At 36.4% G+C, this 25244-nt stretch overlaps 1 protein-coding gene across 2 annotated transcripts in view; it reads right to left on the reverse strand.

The window, feature by feature from the left end:
• Nucleotides 1-25244, reverse strand: part of PPA2 (inorganic pyrophosphatase 2) — a 93282-nt gene that overhangs the window by 38647 nt on the left and 29391 nt on the right. For both annotated transcript variants that reach the window (XM_045067058.1, XM_045067056.1), the window contains 2 exons: nucleotides 18550-18636; nucleotides 11658-11784 (listed from right to left, as the gene is read on the reverse strand). In XM_045067058.1, coding sequence (XP_044922993.1) covers nucleotides 11658-11784; nucleotides 18550-18636 — 214 coding nt within the window. The remainder of the gene's footprint in view (nucleotides 1-11657; nucleotides 11785-18549; nucleotides 18637-25244) is intronic.

The following is a 25244-nucleotide window of genomic DNA, read 5'->3' on the forward strand; positions in this document are numbered from 1 at the left end:
GAAAATATTTGCAGCCTAAATGATAAAGAATTAACTACCAAAATATCCAAGGAATTTCCATATATCAATAGAATATATCATCTCAGTAGAAAAATGGTGAGCACCAAAATACTAGCCAACAGGATCCAACAGCACATTAAAAGAATTATTCACCATGACCAAGTGGGATTTATTCCTGGGCTGCAAGGTTGGTTCTACATCCACAAATCAATCAAGGTGATACAATACATTAATAAAAGAAAGAACAAGAACCACATGACACTCTCAACAGATGCTGAAAATGCATTTGACTAAGTACAGCATCCTTTCTTGATCAAAACTCTTCAAAGTGTAGGGATAGAGGATACATACCTCAGTATCATCAAAGCCATCTATGAAAAACGACAGTGAGTATCATTCTCAATGGGGAAAAACTGAGAACTTTTCCGCTAAGGTCAGGAACATGGCAGGGATGTCCATTATCACCACTGCTATTCAACCTAGTACTACAAGTCCTAGCCTCAGGAATCAGACAACAAAAAGAAATTAAAGGCATCCAAATCGTCAAAGACGAAGTCAAACTCTCACTCTTTGCAGATGATATGATACATTATGTGGAAAACCCAAAAGACTCCACTCCAAATCTGCTAGAACTTGTACAGGAATTCAGTAGTGTCAGGATATAAAATCAATGCACAGATATCAGCTGCATTTCTATACACCAACAATAAGACAGAAGAAAGAGAAGTTAAGGAGTCAATCCCATTTATAATTGCACCCCAAACCATAAGATACCTAGGAATAAACCTAACCAAAAAGGCAAAGAATCTGTATTCAGAAAAGTAGAAAGTACTCATGAAAAAAATGGAGGAAGACATAAAGAAATGGAAAAGCGTTCCATGCTCATGGATTGGAAGAATAAATACTGTGAAAATGTCTATGCTACCTAAAGCAATCTACACGTTTAATGCAATCCCTATCAAAATAGCATGAATTTTTTCAAGGAAATGGAACAAATAATCCTAAAATCTATGTGGAACCAGAAAAGACCTTGAATAGCCAGAAGAATGTTGAAAAAGAAAGCCAAAGTCGGTGGCATTACAATTTCAGATTTCAAACTTATTACAAAGCTGTCATTATCAAGACAGTATGGTTCAGGCATAAAAACAGACACATAGATCAATGGAACAGAACAGAGAGTCCAGAAATGGACCCTCAACTCTATGGTCAACTAATCTTCGATAAAGCAGGAAAGAATGTCCAATGGAAAAAAGACAGTGTCTTCAACAAATGGTGTTGGGAAAACTGAACAGCCACATGCAGAAAAATGAAACTGGACCATTTCCTTACACCACACACGAAAATAGATTCCAAATAGATAAAGGACCTCCATGTGAGAAAGGTATCCACTAAAATCCTTGAGGAGAACACAGGCAGCAACCTCCTCGACCTCAGCCGCAGCGGCTTCTTCCTAGGAACATCATCAAAGGCAAGGGAAGCAAGGGCAATAAACTACTGGGACTTCATCAAGATCAAAAGCTTTTGCACAGCAAAGGAAACAGTTAACAAAGCCAAAAGACAACTGACAGAATGGGAGAAGATATTGCCAAACGACGTATCAGAAAAAGGGCTAGTATCCAAAATCTATAAAGAACTTATCAAACTCAACACCCAAAGAACAAATAATCCAATCATGAAATGGGCAGAGGACATGAACCGACATTTCTGCAAAGACATCCAGATGGCCAACGGACACATGAAAAAGTGTTCCACATCTCTTGGCATCAGAGAAATACAAATCAAAATCACAGTGAGATACCACCTCACACCAGTCAGAATGGCTAAAATTAACAAGTCAGGAAATGACAGATGCTGGTGAGGATGTGGAGAAAGGGGAACCCTCCTACACTGTTGGTGGGAATGCAAGCTAGTGCAGCCACTCTGGAAAACAGCATGGAGGTTCCTCAAAAAGTTGAAAATGGAGCTATCCTATGACCCAGCAGTTGCACTACTGGGTACTTACCCTAAAGATACAAATGCAGTGATCCAAAGGGGCACATGCACCCAAATATTTATAGCAGCAATGTCTACAATAGCCAAACTTTGGAAAGAACCCAGATGTCCATTAAAGATGAATGGATAAAGATGTGGTGTGTGTATATGTGTGTGTATATATATATATATATGTATATGTGTGTATACACACACACACACACACACACACAATGGAATACTATGCAGCCATCAAAAGAAATGAAATCTTGCCATTTGTGACCATGTGGATGGAACTAGAGGGTATCATGATTAGTGAAATAAGTCAATCAGAGAAAGACAATTATCATATGACCTGAGAAAGTTGAAAGGCAACGTGGCGGGCTTATGGGGTAGGAAAGGAATAAATGAAACAAGATGGGATCGGTAGGGAGACAAACCCTAAGAGACTCTTAATCTCATAAAACAAACTGAGAGTTGCCGGGGGGAAGAGAGTAGGGAAAGGGTGGTAGGGTTATGGATATTGGGGAAGGTATGTGCTATGGTGAGTGCTGTGAACTGTGTAAACCTGGCGATTCACACACCTGTGCCCCTGGGTCTAATAATACATTATATGTTAATTAAAAAATTTAAAAATTAGAAAAAACGAAAACAGAAAAATGGTGAGCAATATGCATAGGCAATTCACAGAAAGGAAGATACAAATAATAGCTAATAAATAAATGAAAAAGACTTCTATCCCAGCACTAAGTAGAATAATGCAAAGTTAAATGAAGATACCATTTTTCATCTATCAGATTGGTAAAACAAATTTTTTAAATGCTTGGTAATAGTTTGTCATTGAAGTTTCAAAATTTGTAGATTAGGTATTATTTATGTCCTTCATACAAATTAGGAAGCTGGGGTTACAAAATCTGCTCAGGATCTCAAAGGACAGAGTAACAACCTCAATAGCTTTAAATCTAGGGTAACAGCTGTAGGTGTGTGTGGCGGGGGAGGGATAGCCCCAAATTTGATTAGGTGATTACATCTCCTACTTAAATGTATATCAAATCTACTATTAATTATTCTAGATTTCAAGACCTGAATATCCAACCAGCAGAGGATCAGCTAATAGAATGATTCTCTACTTGGATAAATCTAGAAGATCACCCAAGGAGCTTTATCAAACTACACATACAGATGCACATTTCTTACTTCCTATCCACATCCCCAAACTAAGAATCACCTGTACTTCCATGAAGAAAATCTGGAGAAAAAAAATTAAAACGCTAGTTTTATCTGGTTTATTTCCACCAAACCAAACCATGAAGGGAAGGAAGCATATAATCAGCTGAGGATTTTTTTGTTTTTATTTTTAGATAAAAATCAGTAACACAAATGTAATGCCATATCTTTGTTCACATTATTTAAAAGAGAAAAAACATTAGGAAATGGTCACATGCTTGAAATTTTGTCCAGGGATTTAAAAAAAAAAAAAGAGAGGAAGAAAGAAAGAAAGGAAAAAGAGTTTCCAATTCTATGAGACTTTACCAAAGGAAATGATGCAAATGCACAAAGCTCTCCTTCCAATTCCAGAGCTGCTGCACTCACAGAGCTTAGCATGTGCACAAGTGGCCTCTAAACAAAATCCGTGGGAAGCAAGAACATATGTTTCTAATGATTTCTTAGAAACATTCACAAGAAACAACAGTTCCATTCCATAACACGTACTGTATTTTCTGCATCACAAACAGAGGCTAGAGTTTCTAGCCTCTAACTACTATCTACTACTAACTATCACAAACTGAGCTAGAGCTCAGTGAATTAATAGTCTGAATAGTTTTTGTTAGATCTGACTCAGATCTCTGATTCAGACTTTTTTTTCACACTGCTCTATGCATCCAGGCTTCATAGCACAGACTGAGGCAGCAACCCTCATTTTGTTGACTTTTCCTTCTCCGTTACCCTTTTCTACCAATTCTACTCTTATCAACACCTGTACTAGAATATATTAATATCAAGAAAAATAATGGAAATTAACATACATCAAAAAAAGTCATACCAAACAAGGTAATTCTACACAGAGGCCTATTTGTACTGTATCAGAAAAACCTCCTGGAAAAGAGCTGGTAGATCTTTTTCCCGAAAATATAAATATTCGTTGCCATTTCACAAGAAACTTTGTATGATCAGTAAAATAAAAACTATCTAGGTGCCTTATACATAGCAGAAATTCAAATTTTTTCTAATCTAATTTTAATTTGAAGCATATAGCAAAGTGGCTAAATATTCAGGTTTTGGGTTGCAAAGCCCTCCAATGAAGTTCCAGCTCCATCATCTAAAAGTTACCTTAGCGTAAGATTTGCCAGGCACCTGGGTGGCTCAGTGGGTTAAGTGTCTGCCTTCAGCTGAGGTCCTGATCTCAGGGTCCTGGAGTTGAAGCTCCCTGCTCAGTGCACAGTCTGCTTCTCCTTCTCCCACTGCTCTGCCCCCTGCTTGGCATGTGCTCTCTCTCTTTCAAATAAACAAATAAAATATTTCCAAAAAAAAAAAAAAGTGTCAATGTCTAATTTAAACTGTTTCCTTCACCATTATCTTTGAAGATTATTTAGGTGTTTCTACTTTAAAAGAGGCTGAAAATAATGAATTAAAAATATTTCCTAGAACAACCAAAATTTAGAGATTGGTAAATGATCCCTAGGGTTTTTCCCATTAGAGAATCAATCCTGCACTTTTAGAGATGAAGAAACTAAAGCTTCCAGGAGTTCAATGATGTTTCCAAGGTCAGTAACTTACACAAGAGAGGATTTTAGAATTTAGGCCTCCCCTACTCTTCCAACACATCACAGGAATATGACTGAAACTTAAAAAGCAATAGAAGACATCAAGATTTCAAAAAGAAGTAAGAGGTTCCCAGTAATTTAATTCTATTCTTAATTATAGTACATTTCACTCAATTCATCCCCGTTCCTCAAACTGCCCCCTCCCAACCCCATCCTTATATACCCATGCCTATTAAGGTATGCCAATTAATGAAATCCGAGGAATGAAGATCAAAAAAAGCCATCTTTTTCCTGGGACCTCTAATCACAAGTATCCCACTGATGCCAAAATTATTTAAGAGCCAATGGTCAGTACTCCCAGAAAGCAACACTGTCCAAGGCTAGGGATATATCTAATTACCCCACTAGTTTTCAGAGGGGTGGTGAGATGTAGTGAAGAGCATGGGCTCTGGAAACCAAATGGTTTCCAGTGGCTCCCTGTATGACGTTAGACAAGTTACAAACCACCCCTAACCCCACAGCAGTGCCTCAGTTTCTTACTCTGAAAAACAAAGTGGGGGGGAGGGGACACTATCACATTTTGCTTGAGCTTGTGTAAACATCAGACAGATAGTCCACAGAAGAACTCAGCATAGTTACTAAACATGCAGGAATTGTTGCAGAAATATTAGAGTTTTGGGGATGACAATGGTGACATGCTAGTTCTCTTTTGTGCCAAAGAGTACATGCACAGAAAAGCAAACTGAACTCTATTCTTTCTGGTTATAAAGGTTAACACAAATATTCTCCTTTAAGAGTTCTATGCTATTCTCTATTTCTCCCCTAATAACAGTATTAAATTGTGTTTTAGAAAGTAATGAAATCAAACACCATGTTAATTTGCTTATTTTTAAAATAATAATTGCAGGGACACTAGACGTTCATTTAGAAAATGAAAATTTGAGCCAAACAGATTTGGTTTTCACATGTTTATTACTGTCTTGAAAGACATAAGGGAACTACGTAGTTTTATTTGACTTTAAAATTTTTCTTTTTTTAAAAGATTTTATTTATTTATTTGACAGAGAGAAAGAGAGCATGAGAGGGGAGAAGGTCAGAGGGAGAAGCAGACTCCTTGCTGAGCAGGGAGCCCAATGCGGGACTCGATTCCGGGACTCCGGGATCATGACTTGAGCCAAAGGCAGTTGCTTAACCAACTGAGCCACCCAGGCACCCTGACTTTTAAATTTTTCTACATGTAAGCTGAAACTGTACATATATCAAAAACATATACATTATGATAATTCTAAGACAAGTATGATGCCTGCCTTTGAAAATTTTTCAACTGCCTCATTTTAAATAATCCCTTTTTCACTCATGCAGTTTATTAATTCCAGAATGTATCTATATCAACATAGTTGTTCTGATTTCAATTTTTTTTCTAATTTTTCATTTTATAAAACTGCAATATCACTGCACGAGCAACATTTAAATAAAGAGGAGAACTAACAATAGTTTTCATTTAACACTCTGAAAGTTGAAGTGGCTTCTGGGCCTATATTAATTCCTAATACGTTACTTCACCTGACATAAGGTCCTCAGGCATCACTGGCAGGTCTGAAGAGGCTCAAACATCTGTTTGGAGAATATGTGAAGCTCTACATTACAGAAGGTGGTTAATTTAACCAAAAGAGAAATTACACATGCCCTAGCTTTTCAATCTTTTTAAAACGCTCTGAACTTGTTTATTTCATAACCAAGCGCTATTATCTCTAATGGCCAAGGCATTCTCTAGTAACAATTTAGGAGCCCTGGGAGTCTTTTTAACTCTTTCAGGCCATTAAGGTACCATTATGAGCATTAGAGCCTGGAACCTAATTACAGTGTATTAAATGGTCTTAGTGCTCTTCAGGTGTTAATGAGCTAGCCAAAGTGAGCAATTTTCTATCAGGGAGTACAAAGAATTTGTTTTTTAAATGTTATTTAGACTATTTTTAGATTTTCACAGTGGCTACTCCAGTTTCAGAAGGCAAAACTTGGAAGATTCAAATAATAAGATTAAAGTTACAGAACTATAGCCAGCAACCACAGCTTCTTTCTAATTGAAATACGTTCTCTGATGCAATGGCTAGTTTCAAATTAGTCACGTCAAAATTAAAAACTATAAATATTAGAAGAGGCTATTATAGTCTACCAAAGTTTGTACATACATTCATTTGGATCAAAAAAATTCCTTCATAATAAAACCACCGTAAAACGTCCTGGCAGAATCATAATTCAACAAATTAATAAAGCAAAAAATAAATTAATTTTTAAAATATATATGAAAATGTGGAAGGACATACTGTCTATAAATTAAAACAGACTTCTCTGTTTTCAAAAAAGAAAAAATAGGCACTGATCATGTCAAAAACAGCTTCTTTTTCTTAAAGTAGTGAAAATTAATAAGGATTTGTTTTTATAATTGTCTAAGTAACAATGAAAGTGTGTAAAAGGTAATTAAAAAATTCTCTATCAATTTCTGCATTACACAAATCCTCAGAAAACTAAAGAATTTAAAAAATTCCAGATAGTTACTCTTTCCTACATGGTTTTAATCTTTCCTGTTGATCCATCTAATAAAAATGCCAAGAAGTATACAGACAACAAATATTTAAACAGTCATACAATCATTTACTCCTTTGTGATTAAAAATATCAATTCATATATACTAATTTATATTTAAAGTTACAGCATTATACATCAAAGTTATTTAAGAAGAAAGTGACCAAAAAAGACATTTCTAACATGTATGGACTCAGAATCAATCTTCCATGCATTTTCTTTAAAGAATTCTGGGAAATGTATACTGGCCAACAATAAAAATGGAAAACAAAAAAAGAGGATATGAAAGAATCTAAGAAAAAACAGAACTATTAAACCAGGGCAGTTGAAAGAGCCTTGTGATGATCGCTGTGTGGCAAGCTGTTCTCTCATGTCCATAACTAGTCTTTCAATAAGAAGTATGAGAAAGGAGGTAATATTCACATAAAGACTGTAAATGCTAGTTGTTATTTTTCAATTTTCAGATTCAAGATGTCAAACATAACAAAACAGTTAAAGAACAGAATTTAAACATTATAAATTTAGACACACAGAGCTAACATACAGTTCAGAGAAGCAGGTCTGTAAAAAAGAAAGAAAGAACACAGAAACCTCAATGCCCTAGTTCTATACAGCAACCACATGTTACTGTTCAAAATTAATGAAGCAATAAATAGAGCTTAACGTATAATGCTTAGAGTTATTAAGATAATCGAAGACAAAAATATGGTAACAAAATTCAAATGTTTAAGAAGTTAAATTCCTTTGGTTTTCAAAGGAGCAACCGGAGTCAAAAGGGAAAAAACATAAATTAAGAAAGAGAGGTTTAAGTACAATGCTTTGAGTAGAGAAGCAACCACTCAGGAGAACTAAAAACATGGGGAGGAAGAGATGAGAAGTCAGACAGGGGATGAGAAGTGGGAAGGAGAATTTTACTTTTTATTTCATATACCTTTCTTTTATACTTCTGAGTTTTTATTTCAAAGTATATGATTATTTTTATAATTAAAAATACCATCCACAATCCTTTGTTTTAATTTTAAAAGGGACACATTAAAAATTTTTAAACATATTGCCAAACTGAAGATTATATATTGTTAATTTTCAAAGATGTAGAGACAGAACATCAAAAATTTTTAATATCTGTTAGCTAATATTTTTGCTAGTTAATATTTAATCATGACACCAAATATACATTTTTATCTTACTGTAATAAGATCATAGGTTGTTACAATAGGCATTTCATCTCATCTCAAAATCAAGAAATGCTAGGGTCCCCCCTCCCCTGCAGAAGTTCTATTTTTAACCTGTAACATCATATAAAATAAGTTATGTGCTTATAATACTTAAGCTCCTGTTGAATTATAAGTTAGGTGCCTTTAGAAGATAGATTAATTGTTATAAGAGAAAGCTATAAAACAGTATAATTAAATCACATAAAATGATCTTCTAAAAAATTCCTTCACAAATTTAGAAAGCTTTCAATGTCTGCAATTCCTGAGCATCTCTCCGTTCTCATCCCCTCTAATGCCCACCCCCCTTTAATAGGTGTTAATGAAAACACAGACAACACCAGGCTAAGTAATAAAGAAAAAAGTTAAGCTTAAGAATGGTTTCTGTCCAGGGGCGCCTGGGTTGCTCAGTTGGTTAAAGCCTCTGCCTTCGGCTCAGGTCATGATCCCAAGGTCCTGGGATCAAGCCCCACAAGCCCCACAAGCCCCACAAGCCCCATAAGCCCCAGATCGGGCTCTCTGCTCCGCAGGGAGCCTGCTTCCTCCCCTCTCTCTCTCTGCCTGCCTCTCTGTCTACTTGTGATTTCTCTCTCTCTGTCAAATAAATAAAATCTTTAAAACAAAAGGGTATCTGTCCATTAACATTTGCTTAAGCAGCAGGACAACAACAACTCTTCTTTTGTCTGAAATAGTTGAGAGAACATTGGATAATGTTTGGAGACATAGTAAACACAAATCAAAACTTGAGTTTGAATTAAAAATAAAGGCTCCTCTGTAGGGTATCCAGTATTCCATGATTCATTATTTTTTAAAAAATTTATACTACAGTTTTTTCAGCCTTTTACTTTGTACCTACATCTATTCCTTGGGTCATTGTAAAATAAGAAAGAAAAGAAAATTCAAAAAAGATATGTAGAATCCATTACAATAATGTGAAGGTAAAAAGAATGAGAAGTAATAGAAGAAAACACAACTCCTAAAACTACAAAACTTACTTTACAAACTCTAGATATATAAGAGTTATTACTTCAGGTATTATCCAGAGTGAACACTATACAAATATCCTTCAAGTAAGTAATACCCATTTTCCCTCTGTATACCTTACTCCTTCAGGAAATAAATACAAAACAAATGTAAGCATACCACTTCAGAGCAAAGTATGTCAATAACACTCATCTAATCTTTTAATTTTAGGATTTTTAAAATGTATTTTGAAGAAGCACTCTTCTATTTTTTTATGAGGATATGTGTTTCTTCTGGTGGAATGGAAAAAAAGTCCTTTTTTCTTTCAAAACCAGTTCTTGTAATTATTCTAGTATGATGTCAGCTCAACCTAAGTAAATTTCAGTATTTCTGCATGTCTTTTTGTATAAGCATACACTAAAAAAATCCAGAAGATGCCAAAGCGCATAGTCATCTCCATTCAAGATACAAGCAGAATTAAAGTTAAAAGAGAGTTAAAATTTTTCATTCTAATTCTTGGGGAATTCAAGAAGGAGGGACGGTACTTAGCCTTATGTAATCTGGTTTCAATCCTGCTAGTTAGAAAACCCGTATTACTATAATCAAGTATGAACTGCTTCATACAGTACTAGAGGTAGACAATGGACACTATAATCAAAAATGAGTTCAAATCATGGTTGTACTATTTAATGGATGTGCAAACTTGGGCAAATTATTTAAATCCCTGGAGCACCTTTTAGATTAAGAATAGTAATATGCACTAGAACAGGTACAATGCTTTGCATATGCGGAGAGTTTAAAAAGTTAAATTGTATCCACAACAAGACTGGGCTAAAGTAGAGTGTATTCCACCTAACAAATAATTTCATTCAGGCTTTCAGCCTCTCCAGTTTCAAGGGGGAATCCCTTAGGAGAGTTTCATGACTTCAGGGTGTCAAATCACAAATTGATTAGTTAGTGGGTTTGTTTTGGCTGTGCTGTTGCACCATTATATTATCAGTTCTCAACTGAGCAGCAGTTAACCTATTAAAAAATGTTAACTGTGTATTTTCCTCTTCTCACATACGTATCCATGAGAAATATGGCAATAAAGAAACCCAGGTAAAGTAGTAAGATGGACAAGAAATATATATGGTTATGGACTCAAGTCTCATATTTTAATTGTAGTTTTTCTGCTTTAGTATTGCCCCTGAGGTTACTTGTACTTCACCTCACCAGACCCTTTCTTTTCTCAATTACATGCAAGAATGGCATAAAATCTCTGGCTGTTCCATGCACAAGGAAAGGTTTTTAAATGCACATAAATTAAGAGAGGTTAACACATAAAGTGTCAATGAATTTCAGTCAATTCAGAAATGATGTATTTTCCAGTTAAGAACTGAAGTCTAAAGGGAACCAGGAACCTGAAAAAGAATGAAACTGAAAGAAAAAAAGGTAGATAAATAGGAGGGAAAGAGTCAAAGAATAATAATAGTGGCCATATTTTTAACAGTCGATACATGACAGTCAGATGCTTTTAGTAAATCATCTCTTACTGTCAATAAGCTCACAAGTAGGTAGAACTCTCTCCCTTTATAGGTGACAAACCTGAATTTGAAAGGGGTTAAATGATCTACCCAAAGTCCCTCAGGCAGGAAGTAGCAAAGAACTCAAATTGAGGTCTGTCCAACTCCAAAGAAAGTCAACTCTTTATCATACCAAGCTATTTCTGGGACATCAAAATTTTGTCAAAGAGCAGTTACCTTTCCCCCCATTTTTGCACAGATTATATCTTTGATCAACACTACTCCCTTAGTTTTCTTCCTGTTACCCAAATGCACAAAACAGAGATTTAAAGGCGGGGGTGGGAGGGGGTGGGGGGGAGGATGGGAAAGGCAGGGAGGGAGGGAGGAGGGAAGGAGAAGGGAACCCCGTAGTGTGCACTTTCTTAGTCTGAAGTACCACCTGTTCTCCGATATCCTTTTCTCTCTTTTCATGACCCAACTCAGACACAATCATAACTGACTACCCTTTACATTCTGTGGATGGAGACTGAATAACAAAACAAAACACACAAATTTAACTCCTAAATATATACATTGTATTTCAGATGAGACCCTTTTAAAATCTAAGAATTCCAATGACATACTAATTTACTTCTATTTCTGGAAAGTTACAGACTTACCATGAAACTTTGAGGCTTCGGGATCATTCACATTGATAGCAATTATTTTCCAATCTGTTTCACCCTGATCAATAAGAGCCAAAATTCCAAGGATCTTGACATGAATAATCTCTCCACAAGAAAGAACCTTTAAAGAAAAAAGAAATTCAGCATTTGCAAGGTTTTGGAAATTTACTCATACATTATAAAAGCCCATGTGAAAGATTAAAAACACTATAGACTGAAACTTAATAAAGCTTTAAAAATTAAAGATAATTTTAAAATAGTCATAAAGCCTTTCATGATAGAATTCCCTTTTAGAATTAAGTTTCTTGATCCCTTTTTGGAAACTGAAGTTATTTATATATCTTGAAATTTAATGTACTAGGCCTAGAAACTCATCCTAAACAGAAAATAAAGCCATATATATCATTACATACTTTAAAGCTTGCTTCTGCTGCTTGGGGATAAAAAAGAGACCTGAAAATCCTTCTAAATTGCTTTTTTGGAAACCACATTTATCAGTTACTACTGAAAAGTAAATTTTTAACATATTAGAGTACAGCCTTAAGAAGATGATGAGTGACAGTAAAAGAATTAACAAGTTAAAATACCGATTAAAAAAGGTTTCACAAAATGCTTTAAAAAGATTTTAAAGGAAATCAAGAAACTGCATGATGTTGAAGCAGATGTTCCATGTGTTAAAGAAAGTTATTTCAGTGGTTCCCTCAAGTTGCCAATGACAGGTTTATATGCATGCATCCTTTCTATATCCTTTTATTTTTAAAGGTTTGGTTTGCTCTACAGAATTTACTGCAAGCCAAAATTTGAACACATGCTTTGGAACAAATTCCTTCATGACTCAAAAAGCAGCTTTTACATTTGGAAAGCAAGGTATACAAAAGAAAAGTCACTTTGCGTCTTGAAATTTGAGAGGAAAAAGAAAAAAAACAGATCTGAAATCATGAAGTCAAATAAATCCTTTCAGAACATTTGCAAAATGAATCTAAAATCTTAATATAAATCTACATGAATCTGTAATTAGTTGTAACTAATTACACAAAAGATTAGTGTGACTTTATAAAGTAAAATCTTACTTTTAGGGAAATATGCACAATTATATTAACCAGACTGACATGTTTACGCTCTACTACTCACCACCATTTAAACACTATTCAATAGAAAGAAAGAAGCTGGTTCTCAAAGGTTTCCAGTCTTACTAGGGAGACTTACACACCTCATGCCAGGAGATCCTTTATAAAACAAAAATGTTCAAATCTGAAGTTTCTACATAATTACCAGTGTAAGGCTGGATACAATGGATAACTCAGCGATAAACTAGATCACGGGTTCCCAACCAGAGGCAATTTTTGCCCTCTACAGACTACCTGGCAATGTCTGGAAACATTTTTGATTGTCAAAAATGGGGAGGTATTTCTAGCATCTAGTGGGAAGAGGCCAAGGATGCCGAACAGAACCATCCCCTATAAAAGAATTATCCATCCAAAATGTCAACAGGTCCAATGAAGACCCTACAGAAGACTTTGGTGGTAGGGGTGTCGTATCAGATGTATAGTTTTTAAAAGCGCAATACAAATTGGTTTTTTTTTTTTAAGATTTTATTTATTTATTTGACAGAGAGAGATCACAAGTAGGCAGAGAGGCAGGCAGAGAGAGAGGAGGAAGCAGGCTCCCTGCTGAGCAGAGAACCTGATGTGGGGCTCGATCCCAGGACCCTGGAATCATGACCTGAGCCGAAGGCAGAGGCTTAACCCACTGAACCACCCAGGCGCCCCAAATTGTTTTATTTTTATTTACAAAAATTAATAATTTACTTTGAAATTTCATACAACATAAGAGAAGATTTGAGATGTTTATGGTTACAAGGGCTAATAGGAAGCATGTCTGGGGGTTACCAAGTTTTATCAGAATGATACAAGCGCTCCGATCTCATAAGCAACAGAAAGGGATTAGACAAAACCACTGTCTTGCTATAATTCCTTTAAAGACTGGAAAGGAAACTCTCAGACAAACCAAAAACTCAGAATAAGAACTTAAGAACAAATGGTAAAATTCTTATGAACTTTCTACAATATACTCTAAATCAATTCAACAAATGTAGGCAGAGCACATAGTGTTAGACTACCAACTGAATAACACATAATCCCTCAAGGAATTTCAACAACCTTAAAAATTTCTACATATGTGGTTCTAAATGATCAACTTTCAAGACTTTGCTCCCTTCCCTCTGTCCATTTACAACATAGTGTTCAAAGACGCTTTCTCCCATTATGTTCCTTACAGATGATTGAAGGACTCTTCACACAGCCAGACACAAAAAAAGGAGCACTGTACCAACAACAACCAAACTGTTTTTTAGATGGTGATTAACACTTACTTCATATTTACTTAATGGTACTTCAGGTCTCATTAACTAAAGGAATAAACTGTACTGGCTATAAGATGAAATCTACTTTTCCAGGTTAATTATAAAACTATCAATCTACCCTTCCCAGGAAACTACTGTGTCCAGCAGGGTCTACCACTGAAAAACGAGTTGAGATTCTAAAACAATGTAGGTGTGCCTCAAAGGTTTTAGGCAGAATCAGACTAGGGTTCTTACCACTTTTCTAGCTATTATGTAAAGATTTCAAAAGAGAGGATTTTTAAGTCTTAATTATTATGAAGCTGAATTCTTTATTCACCATTTCTAAAGGTGATATTAGGCAAATAATTTCCCACCATTATGTTAGAACTTGGTTTCTCAACAGTGAAATGGAGATTATATCACTTATTCCTTGAAGTGAAGAGCAAAGGCTACAACACATACATGAACTAGAACATAAAAGGTCTCCTACAAATATTATTACTTTTTTCTCTCTGGGCTCTACATGTATTTAACAGCTCACACCAGTCAACTGCTAACTTCTCAGGGGCCTGGTATGAGCAGAAGAGAACAGTGGTCTACAATAAAAGTTCTATGCTAATTCTCAACTTGAATGAGCTAAAACTGCAGCTGGACCCAAACAATATAAGGAAACCATGGAAAGTAAACCGCTTAAAGCCTGTTATACCATATATCTACTGTCATGAACTATGACAGACCTACAGCCTTAAAACAATGTAAATTTATTGTCTCATAGTTTCCATGGGTCTTCTAAATTCCAAGTACAACATGGCTACATTCTCTGCTTACTACCTGACAAGACCAAAATCAAGGTGTTGTAGAGGCTGGAATCTGAACTAAAGGTTCTAAAAATGAATCCACCTAAATTTGGTTCCTTTTACTTATAAGACTGAGGTCCCCATTAACTTGCTGGCTGTCAACTAGGGACTGCTCTAGGCAACTAGAAACCAACTGCATTCCTTTTCATACATCCCCACCTCCATCTTCAAACCAGCAATGGAATATCAGTCCTTCTCACACTTTGAACCTCCAAATTCCTCTTCTGCCAGCAGTAAGACTAAGCTCCTTACTTTTAAGGGCTCATTTAATTACACTGGATCTGCATGGAAAATCCAGGAGAATACTTCTTTAAACTGCTATGTAAAATAATATAACCAAGAGAATGAGATATTACCATATTCATAGATTCCAGGATTAGAGCAGACATCTTTGAGAGGCCATTCTAGAAACCCTGCCTCCCATATCAAGTTCTACCAAAACAAAGTGAAAAGGAAAAGCTATATTCAGGAAAACCTTTAACTATATTAACTGTATAACAGAAAATAAACTGGAAAAAATGTCCAACAAAATAAAAATATTTACATATTTACCCCAAGAAGAAGGATGCATGGAAAGATAAAAATTGTATGATTAGAAGCCCGGGTGGCTCAGATAAGCATCTGCCTTTGGCTCAGGTCATGATCTCAGGGTCCTGAGATTGAGCCCCACATCTGGCTTCCTGTTCAGTGGGGAGCCTGCTTCTCCCTCTCTCTTTCTCTCCCTGTTGCTCCCCCTGCCTGTGTTCTCTGTCAAATAACTAAAAAAAAAACCAACTTTTAAAAAAACTGTATGATTTATTGGGATAGGAGGATTATGAGGGAAGGTTTTATGTTTGATTTTATTTCCATAACATAACTACACTTTTCTTGAACAATAAATATTACTGAGAGAAAGAAAAAAAGTCCTAAATATTGAATTTGGGTCAAAGATAAAAACTAAAGTAGGCAAAAATAAGAAAAACTGTTCCCAGGGAAGAAAAATCAAGGGAAATACAATTAGAGAAGAGCTGAACAAATGCACAACCCTCAAACCAAACAATAGTTGAGAATTAGAGAGAAGGACTAAAAAAAAAAAAAAAAAAAAAAAAAAATTCAGAAGATGCCAAAGCGCATAGTCATCTCCATTCAAGATACAAGCAGAATTAAAGTTAAAAGAGAGTTAAAATTTTTCATTCTAATTCTTGGGGAATTCAAGAAGGAGGGACGGTACTTAGCCTTATGTAATCTGGTTTCAATCCTGCTAGTTAGAAAACCCGTATTACTATAATCAAGTATGAACTGCTTCATACAGTACTAGAGGTAGACAATGGACACTATAATCAAAAATGAGTTCAAATCATGGTTGTACTATTTAATGGATGTGCAAACTTGGGCAAATTATTTAAATCCCTGGAGCACCTTTTAGATTAAGAATAGTAATATGCAAACAAAAAAAATAATATAATAATCACTGGTAATTATGTAGAAACTTCAGATTTGAACATTTTTGTTTTATAAAGGATCTCCTGGCATGAGGTGTGTAAGTCTCCCTAGTAAGACTGGAAACCTTTGAGAACCAGCTTCTTTCTTTCTATTGAATAGTGTTTAAATGGTGGTGAGTAGTAGAGCGTAAACATGTCAGTCTGGTTAATATAATTGTGCATATTTCCCTAAAAGTAAGATTTTACTTTATAAAGTCACACTAATCTTTTGTGTAATTAGTTACAACTAATTACAGATTCATGTAGATTTATATTAAGATTTTAGATTCATTTTGCAAACCAGAAAGAAGGAGAATTAGAGGACAACCAAGATAGTATGATATAAGCAAAGTCAAGTGAGGAGACTGTTTCAAGAAGGAAGACAGACTGAACAGTATAAAATATCATGGTAAGTTCAAGTTAGACAAAGTCTATGAAATAAGCCTGAAGGATTTGTCTAAAAAAAGTTAGCAGGGACCTTTCTTCTTCCTTTTTTTTTTTTTTTGTAAAGATTTTACTTATTCATTTGACAGAGAGAGATCACAAGCAGGCAGAGAGGCAGGCAGAGAGAGAGGAGGAAACAGGCTCCTGGCCAAGCAGGAGCTTGGATGTGGGGCTTGATCCCAGGACCTGGGATCATGACCTGAGCTGAAGGCAGAGGCCCAACCCACTGAGCCACCCAGGTGCCCCAGCAGGGACCTTTCTTGAAAGCAGTTCATGGAAATGCTGGGGGCATGTAAACAATTTTGAAATAGGTTGAACATTAAGTGGAAAGTAGGAGATGCAGATGAGTGTTGAAAACTCTTTTTATGAGTCTTCAGGTGAGGGGAAAGAAGGCACAGGGGAGGAGGTCAATAAAGAAAGAGAAGTTGTGAATAGAGAACAGGGAAAGGATGAGAAAATCCTGTGTTTCATGAGTCAGGAAGGGACAAGATCTAGAGCACAGGTAGAAGCTCAGGTCTTACCTAAGAAAGACAGTTCTCACAATAAGAGAAGAAAGGCAAGAGGGGCGCCTGGGTGGCTCAGTGGGTTAAGCCTCTGCCTTCAGCTCAGGTCCTGATCCCAGGGTCCTGGGATCGAGCCCCGCATCGGGCTCTCTGCTCGGAAGGGAGCCTGCTTCCTCCTCTCTCTCTGCCTGCCTCTCTGCCTACTTGTGACCTCTGTCAAATAAATAAATAAAATCTTTTTTAAAAAAGAAAGAAAGAAAGGCAAGAAATAATGTTTGTAAACCCTGGTAGTTTGGTAGTCCAAAATGAAGAGATGAGGGAGCTCTTATCTGTTAGTTCCTATGGGCTCAACAAAATTTAAAGACAAAATGTTCTGCTGTTAAGTGAAAACGAAGCGCCAGGAGTCGAATATCTACAGGGAACAACAATTATTAGTAATAAATGCAGCAGAAAATAGAAAAATGGACCCCAAACACAAAGAATTCTCTAAGTAGCAGCAACCTATGAACTTGTAGGTTTTGTTCTTCCTGAGTAGGTCTTGGCAACCTGGAAGCAGACACAAAATCAAGAGTGCATATAACACCCAGTGCTCATCACAACACAAGCCCTCCCTAGCATTGTATGTGGCTAACTGAACATTTATAAAAAAAAAAAAAATCAAAATATGACTTAGGGACACAAAGTGAGCAGATGTTGGAAAAATGGTGCCAATAGAACTATTTAATTTAGGGTTGCCACAAACTTTTATTAAAAAAAAAAACAACAACAACAACAAAACAACCAGTATCTGTGAAGGAAAATAAAGCAAAGCAAAACAAAATGAAAAAAACAAAACAAAAAAAAAAATCAAGAGTCCGAGTTGGCTTTATTCAGTATTGAATATCCTGTCTGAATAACGGCTAACGAAGCTGAAGACAGGACTCAGCAAAGTTTTTCTATAAAAAGTCAGACAGTAGTTATGTTAGACTTCGCAGATGGTACAGTCTCTGCTGCCACTCCTCAACCTCGGGACCAAAGCAGCCACAGACAATACATAAGTGCGTGGGCATAACCGTGTCACTGACAGACACAGATGGTGCACTATACTTCACTTGCCTTGGGCCGCAGTTTACCAACCCCTAGCGTAAGAGAAGGAAAAAAAGATACAAAAAGGGACTCGTATCAGAGGGATCGATAGGCCAGGCCTGGGGAGACCTGGAGAACTGGTGCCTCCCGAAGAGAAAGGAGATTTTACAGCATGAACAGACTAAAACACATAGAATAACAGTCTAGAAAACAAACCTTTGAGCCTATTTCACAAACATCAATAGGATCATTATCTCCACAGCAGTCTGTACTCTTATCTTTTTGATGGGGATCTTCCCAAGTCTAAAAAAGAAAAGGGGGAGAGAGGAAGCAGAAATGTGGTTAATACTCTTTATATTATAGATCTGAATCTTTCCACATGAGCACGAAGTTTTACAGGTAGTAGTAATCCAAAGGGGAAAAGCCTCAGAAATTACACAGGCTCTGAGCCAACATGCCAGTACAACCCTAAACATCACAATAATTAAGACGGATTTATAGTATTCCCTCCTTCCATCTCATTTTTCTGTATAATCACATCTGAAAGTGGGCAGTATTTCCAAACATACTCTTTTTCCAAGCTGAGTCAGCATGTAAATTCATGCTGTCTTTTCAAGTTTCAGTTCAGAGGTTTCCACCATCTGCGCTGCTTCCAGGGGCTGCGGGAACTGTTGCTTCCATCATTCACTGCTTCCTTTGACATGGTAACAGCATCAGGTCTGGCGCTCTGTGTTTGAAAATTAACTTTCTATTCTTTAAATGACTCCTACTAGAAGAAACCTAGTTTTCCCTTCATAAAGAACAAGACAGAATCTACACCAAATAAAAGAAGAATCTATTTTTGTCTCATTTCATTTCCACTTAAAAAATTCTCTACCTTGCCATTGAATCTCAAAACCTTGACAAAAGCCTGAAAAGATGTCAACCCTTAAATTTTCTAAAAAGATTATACCCTTCTGGTTACAAAATACACACATGAGCATTTCTATAAATGAAAAGCATAAGAGAAATTTGTTATCAAATTTAAATATCCCTTAGGCACCATCCTTCCCCAAAAGCCTCACAATTACTTGATTCTAAATGGAACTACAGAAGTTCCCTAAAATCATCATTTTCCTTAGATATACATTACAGATGTGCAGAGACTGTGTCACCTCAAGACTGTTATCCAGAGATAATTTTAGATTATCCAAGCTTGGTTCCTCTAATTTTATATTGATAATTTTAAAAGTATACTCTTATTTACAGCTAAACCCTAGATAAACTCCAATATTTTCCTTCTGGCCCAAATTATAATATATTTAGGAGTAAACTGAACCCCACCTTGCAAAAAACAAAAAAATTCAGTAAAACAACATTCACTACCTCAAATACTAATATTAATGATAAAACATAGGAAGAATAAACTTACTGTTAACCTTACATAGTGATTATAGGGGAAAGACATATTCTAAGTGATACACACAACTACACACAACTACACACACACACACACACACACACACACACACACACACACCCCATGGAGAAAGTACTTTTGTTGACCGATTTTATAGACAAACTGAAGCACACAGAATTTAAATTGCCCAATGCTCACATTTTCTAAATGGTGGCAATGGGATGAGAACTCAAGGTATTAATCCTATTACAATGCCCAAGTTTAGATAACAACAGCAACTGAGTGAGAATTACTTTCAGATATAACCTTATTCTTCTTCATGAATGTCTTCTTTTAAATACCTTCTCTCACTCACAAAATCTCCTAAGTAGGTATCCATTCACATTGCAAATATTTATTGAGTACCAATCAGGGCGGGAAGTTAGGAATAGACATGCAGAGGACATAGTCAATACCCTGAAGAATGTCAAGTTAATAAATGGTACAGCATTTGTCACAAATGCTACAAAATTAATCTTGATGTGCTAAAGAAACCAAGATGGGACTGAGATAAGACTGAAATCAGAGAACCTAGAAGCAGAAAATATCTGAGAGGGTCTTCCTTCCTTATATAAGAACCCTCTCTTAAACTTCCCTTAACTTTCCTCCACCCTCAAAAGGGGACAAATGTGATAGTTAAGGTCACTCTGACATAAAGGAAGTTGCCTAGACTCTAGGTCTACTTCCGTCACAAACTACCTTGGCCCAAACATCCGGATCTCAGTTTCCTCACCTATTAAAAAATGGCCTCTGTAAGACAATTGCTAGATGTGTCCCAGCCCTGAGTGCTAGGACTGTTGGTGGTCATTCATTATCCACATGAATACTACCAGTCAAGAGGAAGCTTCATGAGATAACTTAGTCCATTTGAATCAGCAGTAATTTTAAGAAATTCCTTCCTTGAACTGAGACAAAAACAGTCTTCATACATGCTATACTTCATTTGGTTTTGGTGGGTGCTTCCCATTTATTAATTGGTCTCAGAACTCCACTTTCAATATTATTTATCAATTTATTCCTCCTGTCAAGGAAGTAAGTACATAAGTACAAAATTCTTAAGCTACACAATCTTGATACATTTAAGGCATGTTCTTCATGATTTCCCTTACCACAAAAACAACTGACTGGTTCTAGTTCTAGTCCTGCTTTTCAGACTTTATGCAAAGGCCTCCATTGTGATTACAAAAGAGATTCACAGTAAATGACTTCCAACTTAACTTGAAAATATAGTATAATTTTAAGCAAGCACCAGGAGAGGAAATCTTGACAAAATTAAAACTTTGACTATGCCCCCTTGTGGAGCTTTAACTGTATAGCTAGGCAGAGAAACAACTTAAAAAGCTCAATGTCCACAAGAGGAAATTCCAAATCTTAACATCTGCTTCACAAAAGTTAAAAAAAAAAAAAAAAAAAAAAAATTAGCATCCAAAATTTAGAAATAACTTCAACAACTAAGTAAGAAAAAGGGCAACCCAATACAAAATGGGCCAAAGACAAGAACAGGTCATTCAAAGAGAAAACATGAATGACTTATAAATATATGAAAAGACAGCTAGTCTGATTAGAAAAATAAAAAGTAAATTGTATAATGAGAAATAGAAATATAAAATAGAAATAGAAAGAGAAATAGAAAAATAAAAAGTAAAAGTATAATGAGACACTATGTCAAAAACCTAAAAATATGATAATGCCAAATAAAGCTGACCCTCAAATAACTCAGGGTTAGGGATGCTGAACCCCTGCACAGTTGAAAATCTGAATATAAATTTTGACTCCATAAAAACTTAACTACTAACAGCCTACTGCTAACAGGAAGCCTTATCAATTACATAAACATATTTTTATGTTACATATATTATATACTAGATTCTTAAAATAAGCTAGAGAAAATGTTATCAAGAAAATCATAAAGAGGGGTGCCTGGGTGGCTCAGTCGTTAAGTGTCTGACTTCAGCTCAGGTCATGATCCCAGGGTCCTAGGATCAAGCCCTGCATTAGGCTCCGGGCTCAGCTGGAAGCCTGCTTCTCTCTCTCTCTCATTCCCCCTGCTTGTATTCCCTCTCTTGCTGTGCCTCTGAGAAATAAATAAATAAAAATCTTTAGAAAAAAAAAAAGTCATAAAGAGAAAATATATTTACAGTACTATACCATAAAAATCTCTATATAAGTAGATTCAAACCCATGCAGTTCACACTCATGATCCAGGGTCAACTGTACTGGTAGGGATATAAGGCACCTAACACACTATGCACTGCTGGTAGGAGTGTGTATTGTTACAATTTCTTTTGTAAGGAATTTAGAAATACCTAGTAGAGTTACAGAAGTATGTCACTCACAATTAAGCAATCTGATTCATAGGTATACACCTATCAGTACATACCTATATATGCTACATATATAGAAAAATTTTAGCATGAACCCAGGAAAAGCATAAATAAAAAGAGAAACTATCAATGGAAATACAAATAATGTTGGTACAAACAATGGCTATAAAGCTAAGAAAATAAATCAGAAAACAGATTACTGATCTAGCCTAGAGCAAATCTTTCTCATCCTTGTGTAGATGTCTGAGATCATTACCTTATAAGCTACAAATATTAATAAATACATTTATAATCACCATGCTCTGGTCCTTATGTCAAAAAAAATCATTGAATTGTACAGAGCTCTCTATACAAGTGCTTCTTGAGAACTACTTCCTGGTTAATCAGGAGTCCTATAACCAGCTCAAGGGAAGGAGGATGCACCTGTACTTTAACAGATTCAATTTGAAGCAAAAGCCACTGCCAGTTGTTTCACTAAGGGCAGCTATTATCAGTGACAACAGTGTCATCATCGAGAAATATTACTGAGGAACTCCCTCCAGGCTAAACAGTTTGCTTTGATTATTTCATTCAGTATTGACAACAACCTGTGGGGGAGGTGGTATAATGATATAGATGTAGAAATAGACCTAGAGAGATTTAGCCACTGATCCCAGGTTACAAACCTAGTAAGTGGTACTAAATGTTACTTGGGGTCAATGAACCAGACTCATAATGAAGTTCAAAATAAAAACACAATATTCCATTAAGACTGAAGAAATCTTAGTGGGGGGGTTGCAGAGGGTTGGCAAAATGGGAGAAGGGAAGTGGGAAGGATAGGCTTCCAGTTACAGAATGAGTACGTCATAGGAATAAAAGTACAGCACAGGAATAGAGTCAACAGTATTGTAATAGCATTGTATGGCGAGATGGTAGCTTTACTTGAAGTGAGTGTAACATAAACTACAGAGCTGTCCAATCACTATGTTGTACAGCTGAAAGTAATGTAACACTGTGTGTCAACTATACTTCAATTAAAAAAGAATTGTTGCGGGGCACCTGGGTGGCTCAGTGGGTCAAAGTCTCTGCCTTCGGCTCAGGTCATGATCCCAGGGTCCTGGGATCAAGCTCCACATCGGGCTCTCTGCTCGGCGGGGAGCCTGCTTCCCCTCTCTCTCTCTGCCTTCCCCTCTGCCTACTTGTGACCTCTGTCAAATAAATAAATAAAATCTTAAAAAAAAAAAAAAAAAGAATTGTTCCACTACACACACAAAAAATTAAAGAAATCTTAAATTTTGTGATTCTAGTCCTTTAACATTATCCAGTCCATTAACATAATGGGTCTTCCAAATATTCACTCAGAAGCTGTAACACTGAATAACCCATTATACATGGAAATACAACTTGGGGAAAGCAAACAAAAGAAAATTTTTGCTCAGGCCAAACCCAAACTTTGGGGAAGGCATTACTGCTAGTGAGGGGGAAGTTATTAATTAAGGTTCACCAGTCTAGACAGCTAGAGATCTGAAAGAATGACAGCACGCTGACGAATCACAAGCTGAGGAAGAGGCTGCTACTTAAGTAAAATGCTGCTGCTTACTGTTCTTCCAAGCATGGTTGGCTTGGTAACGGTTCTGAACAAATTTCCTTCTGTTACAGGACAAATCATAAGAAAACAGCAAAATCTAATACCCACAGACACATACGAAACAAATGTAATACACACAATGCATTCATTATTCATTCCCCAAATATTTATTAATCACCTACTAGGTGTCAGGCACTAATAATCTAAGTAGTTAGTTGGAAGACCTCAATGAACAATAAAGACAGAATCCCTATCTTCCTGGAGTCTGCATTCTAGCTGGAAAAAATTCACAATAAACATAATAAACAACCAAATTACAGAACATGTTAGAAGTTGGTAGATTCTACAGAAAAGGGAAAAAATAAAGTAGGGAAGCAGGAGACAAGGTTATATTCTAAAGGATTTTCAGGGCAGACATCACGAAGAAGGTGATTTATGACCAAACATTTAAGGAGGTGAGCCATATGCATTTCTGGCAAAAACCATTCCTAGCTGGAAGACACAATAAAGATGAAACCTGCACCATGAGTGTGCCTGGAAAACAAGAGGAATCATGAGAAGGCCAGCGTGGGAGTGAGGGAGCAAAGAAGAATGAGAAACTGGAGACGAAATAAAAAATATAAACAGGACGAGGGGCTAGCTATCATTTTACCAGACTCATTCTGTCTTGATACTGACAACGAAGCAAAAAGATATTAGGTACAATTATCTTTTCCCATAAACAACTGGTCTAATTTCAATTTTTCATAAACATTCATTAGCTCACTTACTGTTTGGTAAATAAGTTCTCTGCAACCTCATGTATTCTTTTGCTGAAAACTAACACACACACACACACACACACACACTTTTGGGTGCAGGTTTAAGAAGATGGTAAAGACCTCTGGTTAAAAATGGCAGAGAAACTACAGGTCTATTTTCTCCTCCTCACATCCATTCTAGCCACACTGGTCTTTCTGTTACTCAAACACACTAGGCCTGCTTCCCCCTCGGGACCTTTATACATCCCGTTTCTTGTTGCATTCCCTCCCAGATGTACATGCTACTTGGCCCCTCACTTCCTGGAGGTCCTCACTCAAATAACCCCTTCTTGTGGAGGCCTTCTCCTTAATCAGAATTACAACATTCCCAATATATTCTAGTCCCATTCCCTGCCTTATTGTTCGCCAACATGCTTACTGCCATTTGACACACTATACATTTTATTACTCTTTTGTTGTTGTTGTCGGTCACTCTGTCCAGAATAAAAGACCCAGAAGGATTTTTGTCATTCTTATCACTGCTTTACCTCCAGTACTTACAGCACTGCCTGGCAAACATCAGGCACTGCTCTCATATCTACTAAGGAACAGCTCTGTGCAGTCTTGGTATAGAAAAAAGGGAAATTAGAAACACTAAAGCACTCACTGTGGTGAAATGGAAATGAGGAAAGACAAGCGCTATAAAAGGAGATTGGAGCAGGAAGCAGAGCCCAGATCAGGCAGGGTTCAGGAACCATGCTAAGAACATTGTTTTCTGGGGTACCTGGGTGGCTCAGTCAGTTAAGCATCTGCCTTCAGCTTGGTCATGATCCCAATGTCTG

Source organism: Mustela putorius, unplaced genomic scaffold, assembly GCF_011764305.1.
Source record: "Mustela putorius furo isolate JIRA1106 unplaced genomic scaffold, ASM1176430v1.1 tig00003871_pilon_pilon_pilon, whole genome shotgun sequence".
NCBI lineage: Eukaryota > Metazoa > Chordata > Mammalia > Carnivora > Mustelidae > Mustela > Mustela putorius.